Genomic DNA, 24,368 nt, shown 5'->3' with positions numbered 1-24,368 from the left:
TTAGTAACAACCCCTCCCGCGACCACATAGTCAACCGATAAAATCTATACATAGTTTTGTGAAATTTCAATCCCACCACTCGCTTTTACAACTTTTACAATTTTAACGACACCGATGAGTGAGATTACTAATACCTGTGAAAAGAGATATTTTGCCTTACCTCGTTAGGTGACACGATTATCCAGTTTTAATTTTTCGATTTCTCGATATGTGGTATATATCCAGGAACGCTTTTCCTCCCACGAAAAGGGCAATTTTACAAAATATATCCGGTTAAGAAACTGAGAGAACGATCAGATTCGTTAACAATATGTCTCTTGAAATCAACTTTTTCGTTTACGGTGCATTAAAAAAAAGAAGAAGAAACAAGAGAGGGAGAGAGAGAGAGAGAGAGAGAGAGAGAGAGAGAGAGAAAGAGAGAACGAAAAAAAAAAGAAAGAAATAGGAACAGAAGAGGAACAAATGGAGAGCGACAGAAGACCAAGTAGTTTGCAAATACGATGGTAAAGAGGGTGCTGCGAGAGAGAACCGTCGTAAGACACAGCGACACTGAACGTAGATCGAAGACGAAATGTTCCTTTTATCTAAAGACGGGCAATAACGAATTCTTTACTACGATTCACAAATGTCTCTTCCCCCCTATGTTTCAATCAACGATACTCAAACTCGAATTAACTCGGCAGCAACTCTCGCGTTGCGGGCTGCCGGCTCTCTGACAGACTGCGATACCCTTTGCCGCTACCATGCAAAGACAACCCCCTCTACGAGGATCGTTCCGGTATCCCCACTAGCGATGCGCACTGACGCGATTAGTTCCGTTCGCGCAGTCCTCCAGACTGCCCGTAACATCTAGTCGTTCGGTTTATACACACATACACATTGCCACAGCATCGGAAACGTCGCAATGTAGGCCCCCATTTAGGTGTATAACGGGGTCCATACCACACTGATACATACAGATTGTATATTACATACTCGAATAGCCAGGGATACGAAATCGTACCACTTTAGTTCTCTATATACATGTGTACATGCTCATGTATGTGTGACTGACTGATATGACCGGCAAAGCCGGCCGGCACGGCACGATGTTAGAAAACGCCGGTATCGAGGGAAAGGACTTACACCGGAAACGAAAATGGAAAAACTAAAAAATATCATTGAAACTTGGAGGTCATCGTTGGTCATACTCTGCAGTATGGGTGCGGTTATTTAGGGGAAAATGTTACGGGGTGAAATAATGACTAGCTAAGAAACACGCGATATGTCCGTCTACGCCGGCCGGCACACCGTGAGAAATTAAGGAACTGCTTCTTGCTCGTAATTTATTGTTACTTATACGGCGAAACATTGAAATGCTTGTTGAAATAAATAAATTTAAAGTGGTATTTTTAATATTCAATTATTATATTGAAAAAGAAAATGTATAATAATAATTAAATAATAATGATATATAATTTTTAAAAGCATGAAATCTTATCTTTTGTAGATATATATATATTATATATATTTTGCTATCTAAAATGATACAAATTTTAATTTTCAAGTTATCAATAAAGAATCATGCTTAATTCTTATGAAAATTCTCATAATTCTCATAAAAGTTTTATATAAAATTGATTTCTTTTAATTTAATGTATTAAAATAAAACTTAATATTTTATTAATAATAAAAATTAAATCTGTTGAAATTAAATCTATTATTGATTAAAAATATTTCAATTGAAATAAATATACACGTGTTTTATGTCTGTTATATGCATATATTGATAGATATGTATCGATTATTATTTATTTTGTATATAATTATTATATTACTATATATTGATTTTAATTTATTTATTAAATCTATTATTTTATAAAAATAGAAACGCAATAAGTATAAACATATAAACATGCGACAATAACTATATTATGTCATACTCGATGATTGCCACATATATTTGTCGCACTGCAGGGAGAATATGTATCTGTATTCCTTATATTCGTTTATTTTATATCATTTCGAAAAAAAAATGAAAAATGCATTTATTCATTATGAAATCGCAATAAATAAGTAAGAATAAAATTTATAATTTATAATTTGTTAAATGTTCAATTATCTAATAAAAACAAAACCAAAGAAATATAATCTTTCATTGAATTTTTTTTTTCTAAATTACAATCTTTAATTCCCATTTTCTATTAATTTGTAGTCTAAACAGTTTAAGCATCAAAAATAACTTTAAAAAAATTTCAACGAATGATGCGAATGTAATTATATTATTAGAAATTATTTATTATTATCGATTTAATATAAAACTAATAATTTCTTTTTTCAGAGATACAAATACTATGAATTTACAATTTATAGTTTCTTATTTTAAAAATCTTATTTTATGCGATTCAAATATATAAAAAAAATTTGTTTTTAATAAATAAATTAAATTTGTAAAATAAAATATAATATTTTCTAAAAATTTATTTTGAAACTATTTTAAAAATTTAAAAGATTATATTTTGAAGAATAATGTACATTTCAGGAACAGCTATGTTATGTAATGAGAACATTTTGAAGATATAGATATAGTTGATTGCAGCTATAATTTTTATCATTTTTTCACTTATTCTTATTTATTTACCAAATTTTTTGTGATTTATGTGTTTTTTAATTTCAACAAATATAATTATATGATAGCTATAATTAAATTAATTAATTACAGAAAAACAATTATTTATATTTATTTAATATTTTTGAAATCTAAATCATTAGAAATGAAAAAGACATGATAACGTATAATTAAAATATTTGTTGATCATACGGTCGATATATCGATTCGTTAGTAGTCTTCGATTGCCGCATTGCATCTCACAATCTTCAACCCTGTATCTATGAAATATCGTACCCCATTAATGATTTATTTCCATCCTAACTTTTCCAAATTCATGAATATATCAAAAATATTTTTATGTATTCATTTCTATTGTTTCAAATTTTTATTTTTTCATTTTTCTCATTGAAAAATATTTCGATTTATTTTCTTCTTTCTTTCTATTGTCGAAAGCATAATTATATAAATATATACATATAAATATGTGTATATATATAAAATATATATATATACATATATATATATAAGAAAATTAAATTTATAAAAAAAAAATACATTATACGTATAATATTTAATACACAATATTAATTAGTATTTCAAATTATTAAAACATTTTTAGTTTTCGTTTTTACTTTAAATGTTTCTAGTTTCCATAATATTTTATTAAAATATAATTTTAAATAGAATTCAAATATGATCGGGGTACAAATCGGAAGTTTTACAGTGCTGGCCATAGTGCGCGGCGCTAGTATTGAGCGGCACTTCTTACTAACCGTGTTGAGAGTATCGGAAACCAAAATATATGTAGTATCTCTTCGAGTCGGATACTGTCTCTTCTCGTAATGACGATGCGCTCTACGTTCCGCACTTATTCTATATCCCTATACAGTGACGTAACTAAATGCATTCATACGCAAGATATCGCGACGATACATGTGACGTCTTGATGCACATGAAATCTGTATACGATTCAATTTACGATAAATTATTTCAATGATATACAACATTGCTTGATTACTTGGTTGAAAATTTTCCATTCTCAATATTTTCTTAAAATATATTTATTTTTATATAAATACAATTTTGTATTTTAGAAAAAAAGAAAAAAAAATTAAAGCATCCGATAATATTTAAAAAGCAAATCAAAAAAGTAAACAAGTATTATAAAAATATTATTTGAATTTAATATTCTTATTAAAAAATAAAATTTAATTTTAATAAATTTAATATAATAAAAATTTAAAAATATAAGTTCTAAGATGGTTCAACATAAATGCATATTTAAAATCTTTACTCAATGCTAGTGCAATTAAAATACTAATTAAAGAGTCCGTGACTAAAAACTTAGCGAAGCGTGAATACTAGAAATTGTTCAGTAATATGTGCACTTGTGCTTATTAAGTACCTTAGCATTTGCATCGGCATCGTTATTACATCGTTCGAATTATTTTACACTTCATATCTTGCACATAGAGCAAGTACAACGTCTGTGGCCTCCTTTTAAAGATTTCAAATTTTTCTTCTGTGATAAAGCACGTTTGCATACCTCTTACCATCGTCTGCACAATGAACATTAATAGATTCTCTTCTAACTGTCTAGTTCTTATGTTCGACATAAATATATCAAAGGAAAGTAAGAAGTTTAACATATTTTCTTTTTTCTTTCTTATTCCTAATTGCAATTATTATCATATTTTTTTCAAATTATGATTTATAAATTGAAGATTAATAATAAGAGCAGTTGTAACAGTTTCATTCTTGGTGTTCGAATTTATATATATTTTAAAAATGGATAATTTAACAATATCTGTTATTTTAAAAATTATATAAAAAATTAAGTGGACCCAAAAGCACAAATTTAGTCAAGACAGCAGGACTGGGCGTTCACGAGGCGCCACGACGACGGCATTTCATCGATCTGACTAGCCGAATACCGCAGCCACTTACAATATACACAGACTGTATACCAATGCCATAGAAAATCCACATATCTGCAGAGAAAACTGTCAAATACTGCAAACAATATAATATATCTTCACACCATAATATTTCTAACCATTTATTTGTTTCATTCATCATTTATCATTATTAATACTAATTTAATAATATAAAAATTAATAAATTATGGCATCTTGGAAATAATATTCTGTTTTTCATAAATTATTAATTTTATGATATATAATTTTATGAATTAAAATAAAATATAAGAAATAATCATCTAGCATTAGAAAAAATAAATTTTAATAAAAAAAATTTGAATAAAAACTTACATAATTCTAAATGAAATTAAATACATTTTATTTTGATTGAAACTTATGATCGCTGATCATAATATATATATACATCATTTCTAAAAAATTAAAAATAAATTAAAACAAACACAGAAAATTTAAAAACACGAAGATAAATAAAATTAAATAAATCAGAGAACAATTATAATTAAGAAGAAATATATATATATTCATTTAATATATATATATATATATATATATATTAGAAATTTATATTATAAAGTAACATTACACGCGCGCGCGTGCACACGCACACCACACACATATTAATCATTCATGTGAAATACATTTGGAAGCTTAATAAAGTCAAAACAAAATAAAAATATATGTTTATATAAGTATATAAAATTGATATATAAAATATCAATCAAGCTTATTTATTAATATTTACAAATTATTATTTGTAAATAATTTAAATTCATGTTAGATGAAACAAGACAGTAATAAATTGCGATAATGATAAAACGAAGTCAGCAATTTTAATCTGTTCTATTGTAATTTCATCTAATGCAAACGTCTATTATATTTATAATTTAATAAATAAATCTCACTCATTATTATTATAGCATTATAACACTTATATTTAGTTTTTATTTCTAGAATTAATTTCCATAATATATATTATATTACATTATATGTATATTATATATTGAAATTTTTTTATATAATAAATATTACAAATGATAATAATTCTATTATTAAACATAATAACTACATATGAGAAACATCAAGTTTATATTGTATTTTTGTTTCTATTTAACGAAAATTTTTAATCGAATGATACAATATATATTGCAATTTTTGCTTCAAATGCTAATACTAGAATAATAATAGAATTAAATATATTAAATATAAAAATCATTAGTTTTTTCAAACTTTTTTCATAATAATGTTTTATTAATTCTATCTATAATTTTTAATTCAGTTCATTTTTCATTTTTTTTTCTTCTCTTTCTTGTCTCTCTTTTTTACGAATACAATGCCATCTTGTGTTTACATTTTACTCTCGTAGTCTCATGATGTTTCAGAATATCTGATTGCATTCTTATCATGCATTACGTGAATGTTAAATATAAAATATTGTGTGTTAATTATTTAATAATTACAACATTACTCATGTTATTTTGAATATTAAGAAATTAAAAACAAAATGATAATATAGATTTCTTAAATATTATTGTGTTTTTATAAAGTCATATATTAACTTCATAAAAATGACAACTAATAATCAAGATACATTTTGTAAAAAAATGCGAAAAGCTACAAAAGAAATTCATTCAATTAGCGATTCATTAGTGAATGCAAAATTAGCATTTGGTAAGATATAATTTTTTTAATTAATATTGCATTATATTTAATTTTTATTTATTTGTTATATTAGTTATATGTAGGTTAATAAATTTTTCACATACATTTTTTAATATATTATAGTGCTTGAATTTTTTATTTCTTTATTATTATTTATTATATTATTCTCTATTATATAGTATTTATATTTTACATGTATTAATTAATAAATATTTATTCTATAATTATTGTGTAACAAAATAATATCTATATTAATATATAATAATATAATAATAATTATATAAAACATAAAATAAAATATTAAATTAAAACATCAAAAATTGAATTTTAAAAGGATTTCTTGATAATTCTGTATGGGCGGATGGTCTTTTGGTTTTTTATGAAGTTTTTCGATATTTGGAACTTGCTATGATAAGATGGAAAGATACAGAAATAGGTTTATTTTTACATGAAGGACTTCGTCGAACTGAAGCATTTGAACTTGATCTCGAATTTTATTTAGGAAAAGAATGGAAAAAAAATCTTAATCTTCGGTAAATATTTTTCTATGATATTTTTATATGTATATGTACATATATGTTATATATACAATGTTAATATATAATATCATTTAATATCAATATATCAATATTATATAAATATTTTTATTGTATTTACCAATAATTATTAATATGTAATAATTATTAATATGTAATGAGTACATTTATAAAAATTTAATAAAAACCAGGATTCTGTTGACTTCTACAATATTTACAAACTTTTATTTAAGTATTTGAAAATATTTCATAATAAATAGAATATTAAAATAATTCATTAACATTTTTACATTATTTGATATAATTAATAGAATCTAATTCAATGTTTCATTTATATTTAACATTTTTATAAATTCCAGAGATAGTGTTACTAAATATTTGGTTCATTTAAAAGAAATTGAAGATACAGAACCTATTTTGCTAATAGCATATATTTATCATTTATATATGGGCCTTCTAAGTGGTGGGATTATTTTACGTAAAAAAAGGGAATTTATGCAAAAAATTTGGCCATTTAATAAAGAATATCAAATAAATGGTAATAATATTACAAATTTTGAAAACAATAATATCTTTCAACTTAAACGATATATGCGCGATACTATGAATAAAATCGCGGAAACATTAGATGAAGATACAAAAAATAAAATTATTGAAGAAAGTAAAACAGTATTTATATTAAATAATGAAATTATAAGAAGCATACAAGGTACAGGTACTATTATTCTTAAGAAAACAATATGTTTTGTTATTCCCATTATATTACTTTTTTTAGCATTTTTTGTATCTTTCAGAAAAATATGATATTTATTTAACAAAAAAGATTTTTTTTATTTATCCTATTGTTTAAAAGTCTAGAAGCAATTTTTACATAAAATAACATCGTTGCATACATTTTTTGTAAATAATTAAAATAATATTAACATAATTGCTTATAATATATATTATAATAATTATATAATATATTATTACAATAATATATAGTTATAATACATAATATTATAATAAATATTTATTGACATCTATATTAGAAAAAAAAAATTAATCAATAGAATAAAATTTGCTTAGAAATAAGAAAAAAAAATAGTTTGATGAAATAAAAATTTGATTTCATATTATTATCTTTATTTAAATTTTTTTTGTTATAACAAGTTATTATATATATATTATATATTATATGTTTAACAAAGTTATTAAATAATAAAAAGTTAGTTATTTATTTAATAAATAGTTTTGATAAAAGTTTGCTTAATTTTTTAAAATTTCTTATTGTTTTCATATTTTTGGTAGTGTATATATGAATAGTTTTGAATAATTTTAAATAATTTTTAAATGTTTTTAAATGTTAATTTTAATATTTGAAATGATAAATTGTTAAATATTGAATTATGTATGTATATATGTATATGGATATTTAAACATGAAAAAATTTGAAATAAATTGTTTGTAAAATAAAAAAGAAAAATGTTTTTTATTAAATATTTCTATTCTTTATTTCATATTGTTAAAATAGAAAATTAAAATATAATATACAAGATATTTCGATATTATAGAAGATAAATACTTATAAAGTAAAAGTATTTACATATATAACATTTCAATAATTATACGTGTATTTTATATCGTATTTTTGTATATGAAATAATATGAAATTTACTTCATTATTGTACATGGTAAATGTACACGTGTAATATAAAAAAAACCTTTACGAATAAATCTGTAATCATAATTTAATAACATATATATATTATATTTTATTAAATCTAACAGGAGAAAAAGAAAAATTTTGTTTAGAAATTAAATATAGTTTGCAAGAAACATTATTAAAATCATTAATTTTTAAGATCATATTTAATTTTAAATATTTATATGATCATTTGTTTAATTTTGTATAAATATCATAACAATATAATACAATTATCAACATAAACTTACCGAATGTAACTTCTTATTTTTTAAAATCATTTTAAAATTTAATTTTATAAACAATCAAGTATTGCTTGTTTGTCAAATTTAAAATTCGCCCAAATCAATGAAAAACATTCTGTAGGATATTTTTGAGCTTCTATTGGAAAGAAATGAGATGCATTATGAGTCATTACCATAAATGGAGATGGAATACTTTTTAAATCTGTTTGCAATTTATTTGCTGCTTTTCCAAATAATAAAGATTTAATATTTCCTTCTGTAAATTCTATATTTCGAGAATCTTGATGTGTTTGATCTGGAAATAATAAAATAAAATTTTCATTATATTGTAAAATTTTTTTAATATATTTGTTAATAATATAATAATATAAAATATTATATAATATATAATAATATAATAATAAATATTGAACCTTTTATTTCTGTAGCAAATGTTTGAGCCTTATAATTAAATTCATTGCACTTTATAGATTGAATAGCTGGATCCATTAAAAGTGAACATGACTGTTGATTTTGTGGACTATCTATTAATTGTTTAGCAAGTACAGTTGATGTTTCCTCTTCATTTTGATCTCCAAATAAGTTACGTTTAATTGCTGTTTTAGGTAAAATATTTTTATTATCATGTATACCACGTCGGTTTCTTGCAGGGGAAGTATTAGATTGTCGGAAATTTTTAACATCCTTAAAACTTGGAATATCATTCTAAAAATAGTTTATATATACTTTAAAATTATTTTCAAAATAATCAAAAAAGATATACAATTAAATAATAAATAATTTAATTACTTGAACAGAATGAGGAGGTAAATGTCGTTTATTCTTTGAACTAGTTTCAACATCACCCAAAGATCTGTGCCTATGTCTTCGTATTGTATTTGTATTTGTATTTTTGTCACGTAAATGTTTTTCTTGTATCCAACGTCTCATCCTCCTATTTCAAAATTATTACAAAAAATAAAAATTGTAAAATTTAAACACTTTAATAACATATATATACTTTATATAATAACATATATATAAATATAAAAACATGATTACTCTTCATTGGAGCACCAAAAATTGTAGAATTATAGAAACTATCAATAGAATATTATCTGTTAATTATTTAAAAATATCAATTTTAAAATAATAATATCAAAATTATATCTTTAAAAATATTATTGATACATAAGATACATTTAATAGGTCATAATTATATAGATGAAATATTATTTATAGCAAAAAAATAGATATTTTATACTTATTCATTAGTGGAACTATAGGTAATGCAATGTTTTGTGTATTCTAAATAAAATATTAATTGTTAATTAAATTTTTATTTATTAAAATCAAATTATGTTTTAGTTTGAGAATTGTTTTAATTTTATTTATTTCTTGAATTTTGTATCCAAATAAATTATCATTAAATTATATTTAATATAAATTTTTTAATATAAATATTCACAACTTTAGATAAAATAATTTCCTAACATTGAAATTTATATTGTTAGAATATATTCATTAAATGCTATTATAAAAGACAAAAAAAAAAATACTAATAATTTGTAGTGCTCCAAGACAATATGTATCATAAAGATACACTTTTTATTAAGTTCATAAAATTACCTTACAAAGGGAATTACCATGAAAAATGCATTTGGACCAACTCCTGTTTTTACTTTTGGAGTCATATCTTTTTTATTATTAGGTAAATCAGCTAAAGAAAACCATTCTACGTTTTTTATTTCTTTTCGTGTTTTTGGTTGAAATTTTGTATCTTTTTGAACACCACATATTATGTATAATCTTACTAATTGCTCATTTATTGTTGATTCAATATATTCATTTTCATCTATCAAATTTGAAATGTCAAAACCAGTTTCTTCTAAAACTTCTCGAACAGCACAATGAGACGGATCTTCATCCTCATTAACTTTTCCTTTTGGAAAACTCCAACTACTTTTTGCCCAATAACTTTGAACAAGTAATACTTTAGTCAAATCTTCATTCAATACAATTGCTCCAAAGGTTGGAACATTTTGTTTATAATCGCGCCATTGTTCAAGAATATTATCTATGTTAGCTACATGAGGTTTCAAAAAAGGTATATGAAAAAAAATGTGCGTAGCAAATTCTCTCATACTACATGGTCTTAATTTTGGATTTTCATCTGTACAGTAAAAATCTAAATAAAACCAATGAGCTAATTCGATTTGAAAACATATTCGAACTAAATCTTTTCTTTCTTCTTCAGGTACATTAATAATAAATCGACTGGAAATATCAAAATCATATAATGTTAGTAAAGTAAAATATCGCTCGATGAATATGTAATTATAAATATAATAAAATAATAATTTTTTAAGAATTAACCTGCTTAAATCGTCGAGAATGTCGGATGGTATCGAATGATCAACCATTTTAAAAATTAATGAAACAATTACAATATTTTCTTTTATAACAAAACTTTATAGACACAAAAAATGTACATAATCATTATAAAATCACAGATCAAATATCACTTTTAAACTATCAAAATTGATTACAATTATACCATTCAATTTCCTTTATTAATTGAAATCGTGCCATCTAACTGCTTTTATTAGTACTAATAAAATATATTGTGCGAATATATAAAACAATTAAGGTATAGTTATCTACGATATGGTATAAAATAAACATTTTTTTTCATGAATTTAATGAATAATTTCGATTATATGATAAAATTATAATTATTACAGGATTCTTAATTATGTAATATTGATTATAATTTTAATTTTGAAAGTTTGGTGGATTAATACGAAATTTAGAAGACTTGATAGAAAAGAAAAAATAGAGAAACAAATTTAAAATTTTCCAAAAAAACTTCATCCAATTACTTTTTAAGATATTAAAAAACTTTTAGCACTATATGTTTAATATTGCATATATAAATATATAAATATTACCTATCTAGATATTACTACATCATTGGTTATTCAACATGGATGATAATGCTATAGACAGTTATTTAGTAACATTTGAATAGTATAAGATTATGGATAGTATGAAGTTAGTCACATCTACATATTCAATGTGCAGTTCTGGTGAAAATTTTTTAAAATTATTTGAATTCCACTTTTTCTCTCCTATTATTTTTCAAAATTTTAAATTTTATTAATTTTTAAAATTTAAATTTTAAATTTTATCAATAGATCACTGGCATTTTGAAACTTATTCATAATATAACTTTTTATAAGAGATATTTTGAATATTATTTATAAAATTATAATTTAATTTTGGAATTTACTTCGGTGTTAATATGAAATTTTCAAAAATAACATTATATATATTTTTAAGAAAAATTAAAAAAAAAACTATAGACAGAAATAAATATATTTATTATTATTATTAAAAAATCAATGAGTAATATTGTTTAATAATACTATTTAATAATATTGTTTCATATAAATTATCTTATTTAGTAAATATAAATCAATTAAAATTTCGAAACTCTTCGAAGTTTAAAAACTTGAAATTTTATCATTTTTGTAATTCGATTAATATTTTTTTACGTTTATAAACAACTTATAAACAAAAAATGAGATCCTCCATTTTAATAGCCTATTGTTCTAATAGTATTTATTTCATTTTATGTAATTAATTATAATCCAAATTAAGTTTGTATTTTATTCATTTCAATTGATATAATTGTATCAATTATTAGTTTATTTAAAAATTAAATATTTTATAATTATATATAGTTTTTATTAATTATATTATTCAATAAAAAAATTCCAAACTTCAATAAGTCTATAATTCCTGAAAAAAATTTCGTATTACAATTCTTTTTGCTCAGATACAAAAATATACAATATTTATAATATATAAATTTATAGATATTTTCATATAATATTAATTTGTACATATACATTGTACAGATAAAAACAAGTGAAAATTAAAGATATATTTTGTAGATTTATGTAAATTATATTGAATATTTTATCAAAATCTATTATTATTATGAGGTACAAACAATTAAAAATTGTAAAAATTGCAGTCTTTTAAGTCTTTTGTAATAAATCTACAATATAATTTTTCAATTTTAAGCTTAAATAAAAAAGTTGTAAAAAATGATTTTTATTTTCCTCATGATTTCTATTAATTCTAACTTTTTCAAAAAGCTTTTTTACATGTCACGTAACAAATTAATTTTTCTAATTTAAAAAAATTTAAATTATTTTAACGCAATTTAAAAAATATATTTTATTTTAAATAGTTCTGTACTTTTGTCAATAAACATTAATTGATTAATTCTAAAATTTGTTGTAATATACATTCTATGCTTTTAGTATTATTTGTCACTTTTAAATCCCATGTATTTATATCATCCAAATCACATTCGGTTTCTGCATCATCAATACCTGTAAAATATTTAAATTATTATTTTTTAAATTAATAATAATGAAAATACATAAAAATTATAAACTAATTATGAAATTCACATTAAATTAATAAATTTCAATAAATTTCATTACTATTTATTAAATTTAATATTAATTCTCTTTTTACGTACCTGTTACAAATGTCCAACCACGCTCAATTCTAATTGAATCATCTGATTCAATACGAATTGTTTTACATATATCTTTAAAATTTTCTGTAAACCATTGTATGTCAGTTTTTCTTCGTATATCGCTTACTATCCATATCGATTTATCGTATGCTAAAATGAATATACAACATTACACAGAAATTTAATATAAAACATTAATATAAAATTCCTAATATTATAATATAAAATTTTTCACCATTATATATATCTAAAGCCGCACGACAAAAATAACCTGGATCTGTATTTCTAATATTTTCTCCCCACTTTACCATTTCAAGACGATAGTTTTCTTTGTACTTTCCATCTCCCATTAGTTGATCAATATTTAAATCATGAGATTTAGCCCAATGAGACTTAATTGGTGCAGATATTTTTATAATTACACTACTATCAGATCCAATTCTATTAAAAAGAATATAAATAATAATATTAAATTATAAATTTCAATAAAATATATTATTAATATTTTTAATACTAAAATCATTTCTATTATTTATTGTAACAAAAAGTTATTATTAAAAATTTGTGACCTTTCATATAAAATGTTTGTAATATAATCTTTTCCACATTTTCTTTTACCGCTAAATAATAAAACTATTTTTGGTTTTGAAGAATTTTTAAAGTTTATTACACTACTATCGATATGTTGACTACTCGCCATTTTGTATTATCACTGTAATTATTTAAACATTATTTAAAATAACAAAATACCGCATAATTACTCATTTAAGCATCTAATTTTCTTAAATTATTATGTTACATAGAATAAAATTTTAATAATTTGATATTGTTATTTCAGTAATGCCAAATAATATAAAGTGAGTAGCATTTTATTTTTTAGTGTTGTATTGTAACAGAATGAAACGTTTAGGCGTGTCTCATATAGTCAGTGGATTTATATAAGGGATTCGGTTAGTTTTTTTTACATTTTACGTTTTTACTATTTTATTTCTAATTATATTATATTTTTATCTTTTTAATTATTAATATAATAATTTTTATCTTTTTAACTTTATTATGATTATAATTTATATATTTTATATATATTCCTAGTTATAATTCATAAGACTAATATATTTTAAAAAAATATTATTTATCGATTCAAAAATATATATTATAATAATACACATAAAAAAAATATATTTCACCAATGAAAACTTTTTAAATGCAAAATTATTAAGTATCAGTTTTATTCTAAAGATTAAATACTATTAGAAAATATTAATCAAATAAGAAATCGATTGATATTTTAATTTATATAAAATAAACAATAAAAAGAGTACGAATTAGAAATTATAACGATTCAAATATTGTTAAATCAAAATATATAGTAAATAAATAATAATTCTCACAAATTCTTATTTTTTATAATATTTGCATAATAATTATGAAAAAATAATAAAATAAAAATTAGTAAATTAACATCTTTAATAAAAAAAGTATTAAGTTTTAATTATAAAAGGTAATGTAAAACAAAATTAAGACTTTCCATTCACGAAGTATATGTTAGAAACAATCATTTTATGAAATCTTACATTAAAATTACTTCATTTATCACTTTACTTTGTTATATAAAAAATATTTTGTTATATTCAAAAAAATATTTTATTTTAACAGATATAGAGACAGTTATGTGTCTATATAATTTTCGTGAATAGTGAGTTTAATTTTAATGATATTCATTTGATTTTTTAAATTTTTATTACAATAAAATCATTGATATTAAAAAAAAATTATTTTTTAGCTTCACGAAGAGCTTTACGTTTCTCTGCCCTTTTTAATTGTTCTTTGGGTTTTAGATTATGTTTTTTGGCAAAACGTTGATTTCTTAAGAATTTGAGATCCATCTAAAAAAAATATTAAAATAATAAGATATAAATATAATAAAGATATATTTGTTTGTATAAATAATGTTAATGTAAAAAAATAAAAAAATTATGAAAAAATTATTTAAACAATTTAAACTTACACCAAGTGTAGATTCATGCCTATAACGTTTTGGTTTTTTGATACCATTACGGTGAGCTTTACGATCTATAAATTATTAATTAAAAATAATTAATTAAATGCTTTGTATTCTATAATTTAAGAGTAATATAAGATTAATTTTGTTAATTATATATATATATTTTTTTCATACATATAAGAGAAATTTATTATCTAAAAATAAATTATCCTTGTTTCTACATATTTAAATATAATAAATTTTCTATTTATACTCACTTTGATTATGATTAGTATGATTTTTAGACTTTGCCATTCTTCCGTATAATTCACTTAAAAAGAGAAAAAAAACTTAATTTAGAGAATAAAAAAAATAAATAATATTTGAGGTTATAAATTCTTCAAAGTAGAATTGAGAAATAAAGATTACAAAAAATTACTACTAAGCAAAGTTATTTAATATCAAAAATAATTTAATAATATGATTATATTAGTTAATCTAAAGATTATTTGGATAAAATATATTTAAAATAAAATTTTTCACTTACATGACTTAGTCTCAAGTTTTCGGAAGCGGAAGTTTCAGATGAAAAGAAATATATTAGTAAAGAACGACAGTAGCGCCTTATGTTGCTACGTATTCCTTTTTATTTTTTTTTTAATTCAATTTTTCAATTTTTTTCTTTTTTTAAAGTCTTTTTTTTAAAAGATTATTTAACGTTATATGTTTCGATCCAATTTTAATATGAATAAATAGAGGAGATTTAATATCAAATATATTTTTTATTTTTTTCTTCGAGATTTTGTTTTTGATGTTTTTACTATTTTAGTATCATTCTCAATATTATTAATTCGATCTAAAATAATTAATTGTAATACTAATTAATAATAAGCAATTGAAATTGAAACTAAATTAAAAGCAAGTATAGATAAAGAAAATAAATAAAAGGAGAAAGATTAGGATAAAAAATAAAAAAAATAATGAATCAATATCTTTTTTTTAAACTTCAAAATTCATTAGCAGTTCATAAATATTATTTGCTTGCTAGTTTGTTATATGCTGTTCAAAGTCTTCATTACAAAGTCTTCGTTTCGTCAAAACATCATTGCGAATATCAGTTTATAGGTACCAATGTTATAAATCGTTTACAATATGCGTCATATAAAGTAGTTCCACTATAGAAAAAAACAGAAAATATTCTTTTCATTGGATAATAAAGAGAATCAATATGGCGGTTAACTCATAAAATAAAGCATTTAAATACGCATTTTGATTCCATTTTATTTTTCTAAATTAAAATTATGATTTTTGTATTTATCAAATTCTATCAATTTGCAAAAAAAATATCTTCAAAGTTTTATATCTTTAGAAATAAAATTTAATCTTGATAAATTTACACATTATTGCGAACTGATCAAAAACAAACTCAGCCACAAACTAAATATAGAATCGATATTCAACATATGTTTATATTATATAGTCTTGGGACTACGTAGCTTTATAATTCGTATTGTTACATGCGATTCAAAAAAAAAAAAAAGAATTGTAATTAAATGAAAGGATAATCATTATTTTTGATAAATTGATTTAATTTGGGATGTTATTAATTATGTTATTAATTATTATTATCGCTAGAATCATAAAAAATATTACAATTAAATTTAACAAATTTAATATATAATCAATTTCTTTAATTAAAAATATTATTTTATAAAATATTCTATATTATAAATTATTTCTATATTATTATTTTATAAAATATAACTATATATATACATATATATATGTTTAGTAAAAATTATTTTCAAAATTCTATCAAGAAAAAAATTAATGAAAAATAAGAATTGTAAATTTAATTTTATTTCATGTTATTTTAAATTGGAAATAAACAATTTTTAAAAAATTTTATATACAAAAAACTGATTTTTTTTCAATATACAATATTTTTTAATATTTTAACTATGATATTTTATAATATTTTATAATATTTTATAATATTTTTATTAAATATATAATATATAAATATATATATATATATATAATATATATAATATATTTGTGAAAATTTTTTAATTAAAGTAAAATCAAATACGAATTTGAATTATACTTTCGTGATGACTTTTATTTTTAACTATTAAATAAATAAATAAATATAATTATTTATTTAAATTATATCTTAATGTTATGTATCTTAATGCTGAATAATCGTATTTAATTTTAATCGTATTTTTAATAAAATTTATTCTTTATTTAAATTTAAATTTAATGAAATTTAATTAATTTTTATTAATTTTTAATGTATTTCATTATTATTATATATTATTTCATTATTATTATTATTAATATATATATGTACTATGTTTACAATAATTTATATATTATGTACATAATAACTTATTATTTTTTATTATATTTTCATTTTTTATATATTTAAACGAAAAAACTCATTCATGGTAACGAATATTCGATAAAATGATTTTATCGAACAATAAAAAGAATTGACTATAAGATTGTAAGAATTGACTTATGTTAATTAAATATTATATAATCGCTGATATTAAGCTTAATTTAAATTATATAATTAATTATAAATTAATTAATAATTTATAACTCTAAATTTGCAATAATATATTTATATAAATTTTCTTTTTTTTTTTCCTTTTTTTAATTTTATTATTTTTCATTACTTATTTTCATAAAATTAAAAAATCAAAATTTAGTATTTTATTATATTTTTTTATTTTATTCAATATAAATAAAAAGATTCAATTATATTTAAATATATTTATTATTGATTGATCTAATCTTAATAAATACCGTTTGGTTTCTTCAATCAAGTTTCTTCATTATTATTTTTTTATTTCATATTCTATAAATAAACTTGGTTTCAGTCCAATATTCGAAATATCAATATATTACAATAAATAATCTGTTTCTTTTAATGTAGTTCTGCAATTTATATAACAATGAGTAAAAATATATACACTTTTGTTTATATAATAAATAAAAATACATACATTTCTCTAAAGTGCAATTTTTCTGCTGTTAATGCGAGCTTTCTAATATTTCGAATGGTAGATGCTGCAGCAATTTGCAGTTCTGGATCATCTGATCCCACTAAACGTAGTATATACTGAAAGTTTTCAATATAAATATATATCAATTCTTATAAAACATAAAATATACAATAACGAATTAATTAAATTACTAAACATTATAATAAAAATTTTTATGAATTTATTAAAGAATTCTTGATTAAATATTAATTATTGTTATTTTATTATGCTTTTTATCTTCCCAAATATTATATATATTTTTATTTTAATATTTTTATCATAATAAATAAATAAAATGTAAATAATTAACTTAATTCAAAATATATCAAAATATATATAAATTACAGTATAAACGTATAAATATCTCTTACAGAGAAACTTTATTATACCTTAATAATACCAGCAGAATGCATAGTAATACAATTCATAGGTTCCCTGCTTAAATGATATGCAGCTGTACAAACTCCTCTAAGAACATCTTTATTCTTGCTTGTCATATAATTAATTAATGGAGCAACTGCTTGTAATTGACCAAATTTAAAGTTATTCTCTCCCCATTCGCAGCAATGAGCAATGGCTAAAGTTAAATTTGCACGCAAATTTTCATCTCGCTAAAAAAGAAAGTAAAATAACGAATAAAAATAAGAATTCGAAACAATTAATTTGCAAAATCGAAGATTTTTTCAATTTCATCTATAAAACAAAGTGTAAATTTTCGAATGAAAATTTTAAGGAATACCGTGGACACAAGGGCTGCCAGTTTATCCACCACACCATGATCGCTAAGAATGCCTAAATTTTCTGGATCTATAGCGATTTCGGCAATAGTGGCGCAGACTGCACTCAACACTTCGTTGTTTGGGTTGTCGAGGAGACTGACCGTGAGTTCCAACCCGCCTACGAATGCTCGTACCATCTCTGGAGAATCTTTTGCGTATTTGATGCAAGGCACCAATGCGAGGCAGGAGTTTATTTTGATTCTATCGCTGGGATGTTTGAGCAACGACCAAACTAATCGGACGCCATCGTTGATGTGCTCCGAATCATTGATAATATCCATGCACAATTCATTCTGAGCGCATTCTTTTATCACTAATGGTATGTTTTCTAATAGAGGCTCGTATGTAGAACTTAACAACTTGATCTGCATATGATTTATGATTTATGCTTCATTAATATTTTATGTCATATTTTTTAACCGAGAGATCAACTTGTCATTTTGAATCTAATTGTATAGAGATATACTATCGAAAGAAAGTTTCATGTTTGTACATAAAAATAAAACAGAGCAAAAAGATCAAATCACGATAAAATAAAGATATTTATCATAGAGTAATAAATTTAAAAAATTGAAATTATTTAATTTAATTATAAACATATAAAAAATCTGAACAATAGAAGATTAAGAAAATAAAGATAATAAATATCCAACTAATAATAAAAAACAAAATTCATTATTTCTAATTCAATTTCATATTATCTTATATTATAAATTTCTTTCTATTAAATAAAATATTTCCACGATAAAAAATAAATGAACAATCACCAGATTTGGCAATCCTTCATTGACCCTCAGACGGTCTCTATTAACAGGATCTTTGCAACATTCTGCCAATGCTCCTACAACATTCGCTTGCACTTCTTCATCTTCAATTTCTTCCAGAAATTGTACCAAAGAAGTTATCAAATTATTTTGATTAAACCTTATGACGTTCTCTGGACTCATGGCACATTTCCATATTCCACCTGTGACAGCAGCTAGCAATCGTTTATTAGCACGAACCTCTTCTTTTTCTAAAAGCTTGCACAATATATCTAGACCAGACGATTCGCGAACCATATCCCTGGCGACTTTGTTGAGGCCACATTTGTATATTGCTAGAGCACAGTTTTCTTGCAACTTGACATTATCACTTTTTAAATGTCGCACCACATCATAGATAATAGTTGTTTTCTCAAATGATTTGCGAAACATATCCTGAAAAACGTGAAGATTTTTTTGATTGATATAATTTTATAATAGTTTTATTTACCTTTTAAATATTATCTTTTAAATAAAATATTATTTATTATTTTTTTTAAATATATAAATAATAAATTATAATTTATTGAAAATGAATTTTTAAATATTCAAGTTTAAAATTTAATTATTTTTCTCATTAAAATAAAATTTAATAAAAAATTTAATACAATAATAACAATAATAGTATATATATATGCATAAATATCATTTACCCTATTCGCGCACTGCTGAATAGTTCCAATCATCGGTATTATAAGAGAAATATGTTCTGATTTTAAAAAACGTTCCATATGATTCACTACGCCATGAGCATGAAGCGATTCTCTTATTTTTGGACTACTGCTCAGTGAATCTAACACTTTAGCACAAGCTATCGCAACCCTTATCAATTCTTTATTAGCTTCATTTAAATTATTGTATGGCGTTTGAAGGATAGAATCTGGTATATCCATCACATCCAACTATAAATATATTATATTATTTTTATGAATATTTTTCTAATAAATCCAGAAATAATGAAATCCGATTAAGTCTTTAATAACAGATTAATTTAAAATGCTCACAATGAGAGGTATTCCATTTCTAATTCGTATTTGTTTTCTCGCTTTTCTTACTCGCGCGATAATAGCCATGGTTTCTGCTGCTAAAACCTTTGCAACAGAATAATTTTATTAATTTGATTTTTTTTTTATATTTTTGAAATTCTTATGTAAATAATCGACAATAAAATTCTTAATAAATGAAAAACTAACTTGAATATCTCTAGCTGGATATCTTAACATTTGAATCAACGGTGTTACAATACCAAGATCAATTAGATGTCGTCGCATATCTATCGATGTTATAATTTGAAGTAGGACTGACAATGAGCCGTTCTGACATTTTAGATCTCTTGTTTCGAGTAGATTCACTAAGATTTCTAGACCTCCCATATCTCGAATTGCTTTTTGTATTGTCTATTATTATACACAATTAAAATTGCATTTTATTTTTTATATGCATCAGTTTATTAAAATTAAAACTCACTGCGAATATTGTTTTCTAGATGTAGAAATTAATTTAAAAAATTCTAAAATTCTGTGTAAAATTTTAATAATTAAACAATAATGTTAGCAAAATTTGAACTATTCAAAAATTAATTTTAATATTTGTATTAATAATAATAATGTTAAATGTTAATATTGCTAATTACGATAAGAAAATTAATATTAATAACTAACATTATAACTGTATAACAGGAAAAGAAATAAATTACTTGATTAGCCAGATCGTAATCTTTTAAAAGACAGACAGCCACCATAGTTGCAGTTTGATTTCCTGCTTTCATATATCTGATAAGTTTCTGTATATGCCAAAATTCTGTTGGCACTTCCGGAGCTTCTTCTTCAAAATATTTTACTTCTTCATCGATTTCTGATTCAGGTTCGTCATCTGAACTCTCATCTTCCTTTTTTTCACTTATGTAATGAACTCGAGGTCCGAAAGGTTGTCCTGTGACTGCTGATATTAGTGGTTTCGGTGGTTCTTCTGGTTCAAGTACTTCCAAAATATCTGGTTCGATTCTTTATTTAAAAAAAATTAAAAATTAAGACGAAGAATTATAATTACATTATTATGATTATATTTATAATCGCAGAATATAATAATATATCACAGAATATAATTGATACTATATGTAAATATTAATCGATTATAAAACTATTTAATAATAAAATTATTAAATTTATAATTAAATTATTTATTTGCAAAGAAAAGATGAAGTGATATTATTTTAACTATGTATATTTATAAAAATTATTTCAAATATAATGAAAGGTATTATTAAATAAATAAAAGAAGGAATATTAAAAAAAAATAATATAAAAATGAAAAATTGACTCTTATCTTTTGATATGTTACAAAATATAATGTTTCAATAAGATTTATGTAAAATTCAAGATTTTATTATTTATTATCAAGATTTATGTAAAATTTTTTATTTAATACAAACACATATTACATTTAATGTTTAAAGCATTTAACTTACACTGGTGGTGGATCGATGGATATCTTTTTTGCATCTTTTTTTCGTTTTGGTGGCATAGTTCTCTATTTCTGATTACAAAGAAAAATTAACACTTTGGTCACTTTTTTTTACATATATGAAATAAAGTAACTTCCTTGTTTTATGCCTTTGTATTAAAGAATTTCTTAACCTCCACTTTGAGCACGCATGTATTGATCAAACAGTTGTTCAGAATATGTGATCTATAAAGATATTCTTTCTATAAATCATATTTTTTATTATTTTTTTTTAATTTTATTAAATTCCTATTTATAAATCCTCGTATGTTTTTAAGAGAAATCATTAAATTTTAAATTATTTAATTCCTTAGCTTCTATTTTATAATTTATGATGATAAATACTAATTTCTTAATAATTTTACAATTACGTTAATTTGATTCAAATTAACAATTTTATAATTAATTGGAAAAATGAATCTCTTTCCAAAATAATTTACTGACCTGAATAAGTGATTTATTAATTAAATATATTGTTTTCATGTTTTCTTTACATATATATACCTATACAACAAGGGCAGATATAATCGAAAAAAGTCGAAAAGTTTAGAAATACTAATTTCGATAATTCGTACATATAAATAGATATTATATTAAAATATAAATTCATATGACAGATAACTATGAAATTACTTGATGTAAAATATTCTGAATGTAGTGACACTTTGCTGAACGATATTTATTTTTTATTTAAATTATATTTCTGTTTCGATTCATCGCATTCAATGTTCAATATTTCGTATTAATTATGTCAATTGAGATTTACAAATGACAGCAAAGGCGTAAAAACATTAATTGTCCTATATTCTAAATTTTAGGTTAAAACTCTACAAAATTTTGGCCCGTTCGTTTATTAATGTCAAAACAAATATTTTTGTAGGAAATAATCTCGAATATAATAATGTATAATGGTGGTTGATGTATCAAAGATAGAATTTACTTATGAGATATCTCTTTATGCTGTTAAATCAATGAAAAAATGTATAATACGTATGGCTAAAATTTATAAGCATTTTACTCATCATTAAGGTATGATAAATTTAAATGTGTATGTTTCTATAATTTGAAAAATTTGATATTTTATTCGAGTGTTACAGAATGAAGAACGTCGAGGAAAAAGGTGGAAGTAAAAATCTAAGAGCGGTTTGTAAAATTGCTAAGAGAATCAAATGTTCCATATACACATATATGCTACTCCGTTTTCAGTGGTGTTACTTTTAATATCTTTATCAGTATGGCTTTGTATATGTCGGTGGGGATTTCGATATAATTTAAAAGATCGAGAAGTAATTATTTAAACTATTAATTACTATATAATACAATTGTAAAATCATTAAAGCATTTTTATCATATTATAATCATATTTTGTTTTTATGTGTTTATTATTATTAATTATATAAATGAATAAGTTATAATAATACTTATAAACAACTTATACCTGCAGATTTTGTCCTGTTTAATTTTGTACTTTATCGTCATCACTTTGTTGAATATGTTCTTTTTGGGCCACATGCAATTTTATTGTGATCGTCCACATGGAATCAAAAATTAAAAGCTTGTTATTGTAACACGTAAGATTTAATATATTTAGTAATGTATATGTACTATTCACTATATCTGATTCGAAAAAAAAATAACAAAATTGATTAATATTTCAATATAAGTAAGTGAATGTTGCATTAAAGTATTTATTAAATTTATTATATATTGAATTTTGTAAAAATAAAATATCTGTAATATAACAAATATATCATCTGTAATTATTGTATTACATTATATTTTCTTTAAATCGATATTAATATATATATATATATATATATATTTATTATTATATTATTATATATATTTGTATATATAAGTATATATATATATTATATATTAATATATATACTTATATTTGATACATTGATTGAAATATTAATATATGTATCAATATTTAATAAATATTATTTAATAAATATATTTTTTAAAATTGTATTATTTTTTGTTTTAATTGAAAATATAAAAACGTATTGTTAAAAATTAATTTAACTATATAATAAAGCTGTACACA

General features: G+C 21.8%; 6 protein-coding genes and 1 long non-coding RNA gene across 13 annotated transcripts in view; 2 read left to right on the top strand and 5 right to left on the bottom strand.

The window, feature by feature from the left end:
- LOC100864198 (uncharacterized) overlaps window positions 1–724 on the bottom strand; it is a 29,342-nt gene extending 28,618 nt beyond the window's left edge. For all 3 annotated transcript variants that reach the window (XM_086902991.1, XM_086902993.1, XM_086902992.1), the window contains exon 1: window positions 161–724. The gene's annotated coding sequence lies outside the window, so the exon portion shown is untranslated. The remainder of the gene's footprint in view (window positions 1–160) is intronic.
- Window positions 725–5,806: 5,082 nt separating this feature from the next.
- On the top strand, window positions 5,807–8,190 carry Ho (heme oxygenase). Of its 2 annotated transcripts, XM_086902990.1 has the most exons (4): window positions 5,807–6,198; window positions 6,524–6,722; window positions 7,085–7,434; window positions 7,520–8,190. In XM_086902990.1, exons 1-4 carry the CDS (start codon window positions 6,096–6,098, stop codon window positions 7,573–7,575), a joined length of 708 nt encoding a protein of 235 aa, XP_086759116.1. In that variant the 5' UTR covers window positions 5,807–6,095; the 3' UTR covers window positions 7,576–8,190. The 2 variants fall into 2 exon arrangements, with proteins under 2 accessions (XP_086759116.1, XP_003695277.2); XM_003695229.4 differs by having other exon boundaries at window positions 7,085–8,190.
- Window positions 8,191–8,192: 2 nt separating this feature from the next.
- DCP2 (decapping mRNA 2) lies at window positions 8,193–11,257 on the bottom strand. The gene is made up of 6 exons (XM_012488750.3): window positions 11,010–11,257; window positions 10,263–10,910; window positions 9,444–9,588; window positions 9,068–9,359; window positions 8,661–8,949; window positions 8,193–8,442 (listed from the first exon to the last, which is right to left on the bottom strand). The coding sequence occupies exons 1-5, from the start codon at window positions 11,054–11,056 to the stop codon at window positions 8,705–8,707; spliced, it is 1,377 nt and encodes a 458-aa protein (XP_012344204.1). The 5' UTR covers window positions 11,057–11,257; the 3' UTR covers window positions 8,193–8,442; window positions 8,661–8,704.
- Window positions 11,258–12,866: 1,609 nt separating this feature from the next.
- On the bottom strand, window positions 12,867–14,783 carry Pmvk (Phosphomevalonate kinase). The gene is made up of 4 exons (XM_003695230.4): window positions 13,761–14,783; window positions 13,427–13,632; window positions 13,192–13,341; window positions 12,867–13,039 (listed from the first exon to the last, which is right to left on the bottom strand). The coding sequence occupies exons 1-4, from the start codon at window positions 13,889–13,891 to the stop codon at window positions 12,918–12,920; spliced, it is 609 nt and encodes a 202-aa protein (XP_003695278.1). The 5' UTR covers window positions 13,892–14,783; the 3' UTR covers window positions 12,867–12,917.
- Window positions 14,784–14,908: 125 nt separating this feature from the next.
- On the bottom strand, window positions 14,909–15,506 carry RpL29 (ribosomal protein L29). Its single transcript, XM_086902988.1, has 3 exons — window positions 15,454–15,506; window positions 15,200–15,264; window positions 14,909–15,077 (listed from the first exon to the last, which is right to left on the bottom strand). Exons 1-3 carry the CDS (start codon window positions 15,488–15,490, stop codon window positions 14,964–14,966), a joined length of 216 nt encoding a protein of 71 aa, XP_086759114.1. The 5' UTR covers window positions 15,491–15,506; the 3' UTR covers window positions 14,909–14,963.
- Window positions 15,507–16,168: 662 nt separating this feature from the next.
- gudu (Armadillo repeat-containing protein gudu) overlaps window positions 16,169–24,368 on the bottom strand; it is a 40,597-nt gene continuing 32,397 nt past the window's right edge. For 2 of the 4 annotated variants that reach the window (XM_003695268.4, XM_086902986.1), the window contains exons 2-12: window positions 23,754–23,812; window positions 22,281–22,501; window positions 21,510–21,816; window positions 21,007–21,210; window positions 20,818–20,904; window positions 20,467–20,715; window positions 19,778–20,209; window positions 18,971–19,375; window positions 18,621–18,842; window positions 18,193–18,308; window positions 17,891–18,124 (exon numbers count right to left, since the gene is read on the bottom strand). In XM_003695268.4, coding sequence (XP_003695316.1) covers window positions 18,091–18,124; window positions 18,193–18,308; window positions 18,621–18,842; window positions 18,971–19,375; window positions 19,778–20,209; window positions 20,467–20,715; window positions 20,818–20,904; window positions 21,007–21,210; window positions 21,510–21,816; window positions 22,281–22,336 — 2,112 coding nt within the window. In that variant the 5' untranslated portion in view covers window positions 22,337–22,501; window positions 23,754–23,812 and the 3' untranslated portion in view covers window positions 17,891–18,090. Of the gene's footprint in view, window positions 16,351–17,890; window positions 18,125–18,192; window positions 18,309–18,620; window positions 18,843–18,970; window positions 19,376–19,777; window positions 20,210–20,466; window positions 20,716–20,817; window positions 20,905–21,006; window positions 21,211–21,509; window positions 21,817–22,280; window positions 22,502–23,753; window positions 23,813–24,368 lie in introns of those variants that run through there. The other 2 variants (XR_015290665.1, XM_086902987.1) reach the window with 2 other exon arrangements.
- On the top strand, window positions 22,918–24,063 carry LOC105735958 (uncharacterized). The gene is made up of 3 exons (XR_001112374.3): window positions 22,918–23,344; window positions 23,413–23,601; window positions 23,760–24,063. It is a non-coding gene; the product is annotated as an uncharacterized LOC105735958 (long non-coding RNA).

The sequence above is a fragment of the Apis florea genome, unplaced genomic scaffold (assembly GCF_048593485.1).
Source record: "Apis florea isolate Af1SG1 unplaced genomic scaffold, ASM4859348v1 contig_2274_pilon, whole genome shotgun sequence".
NCBI classification, from domain to species: Eukaryota; Metazoa; Arthropoda; class Insecta; order Hymenoptera; family Apidae; genus Apis; species Apis florea.
This window is presented reverse-complemented; position numbering and strand designations above follow the sequence as displayed.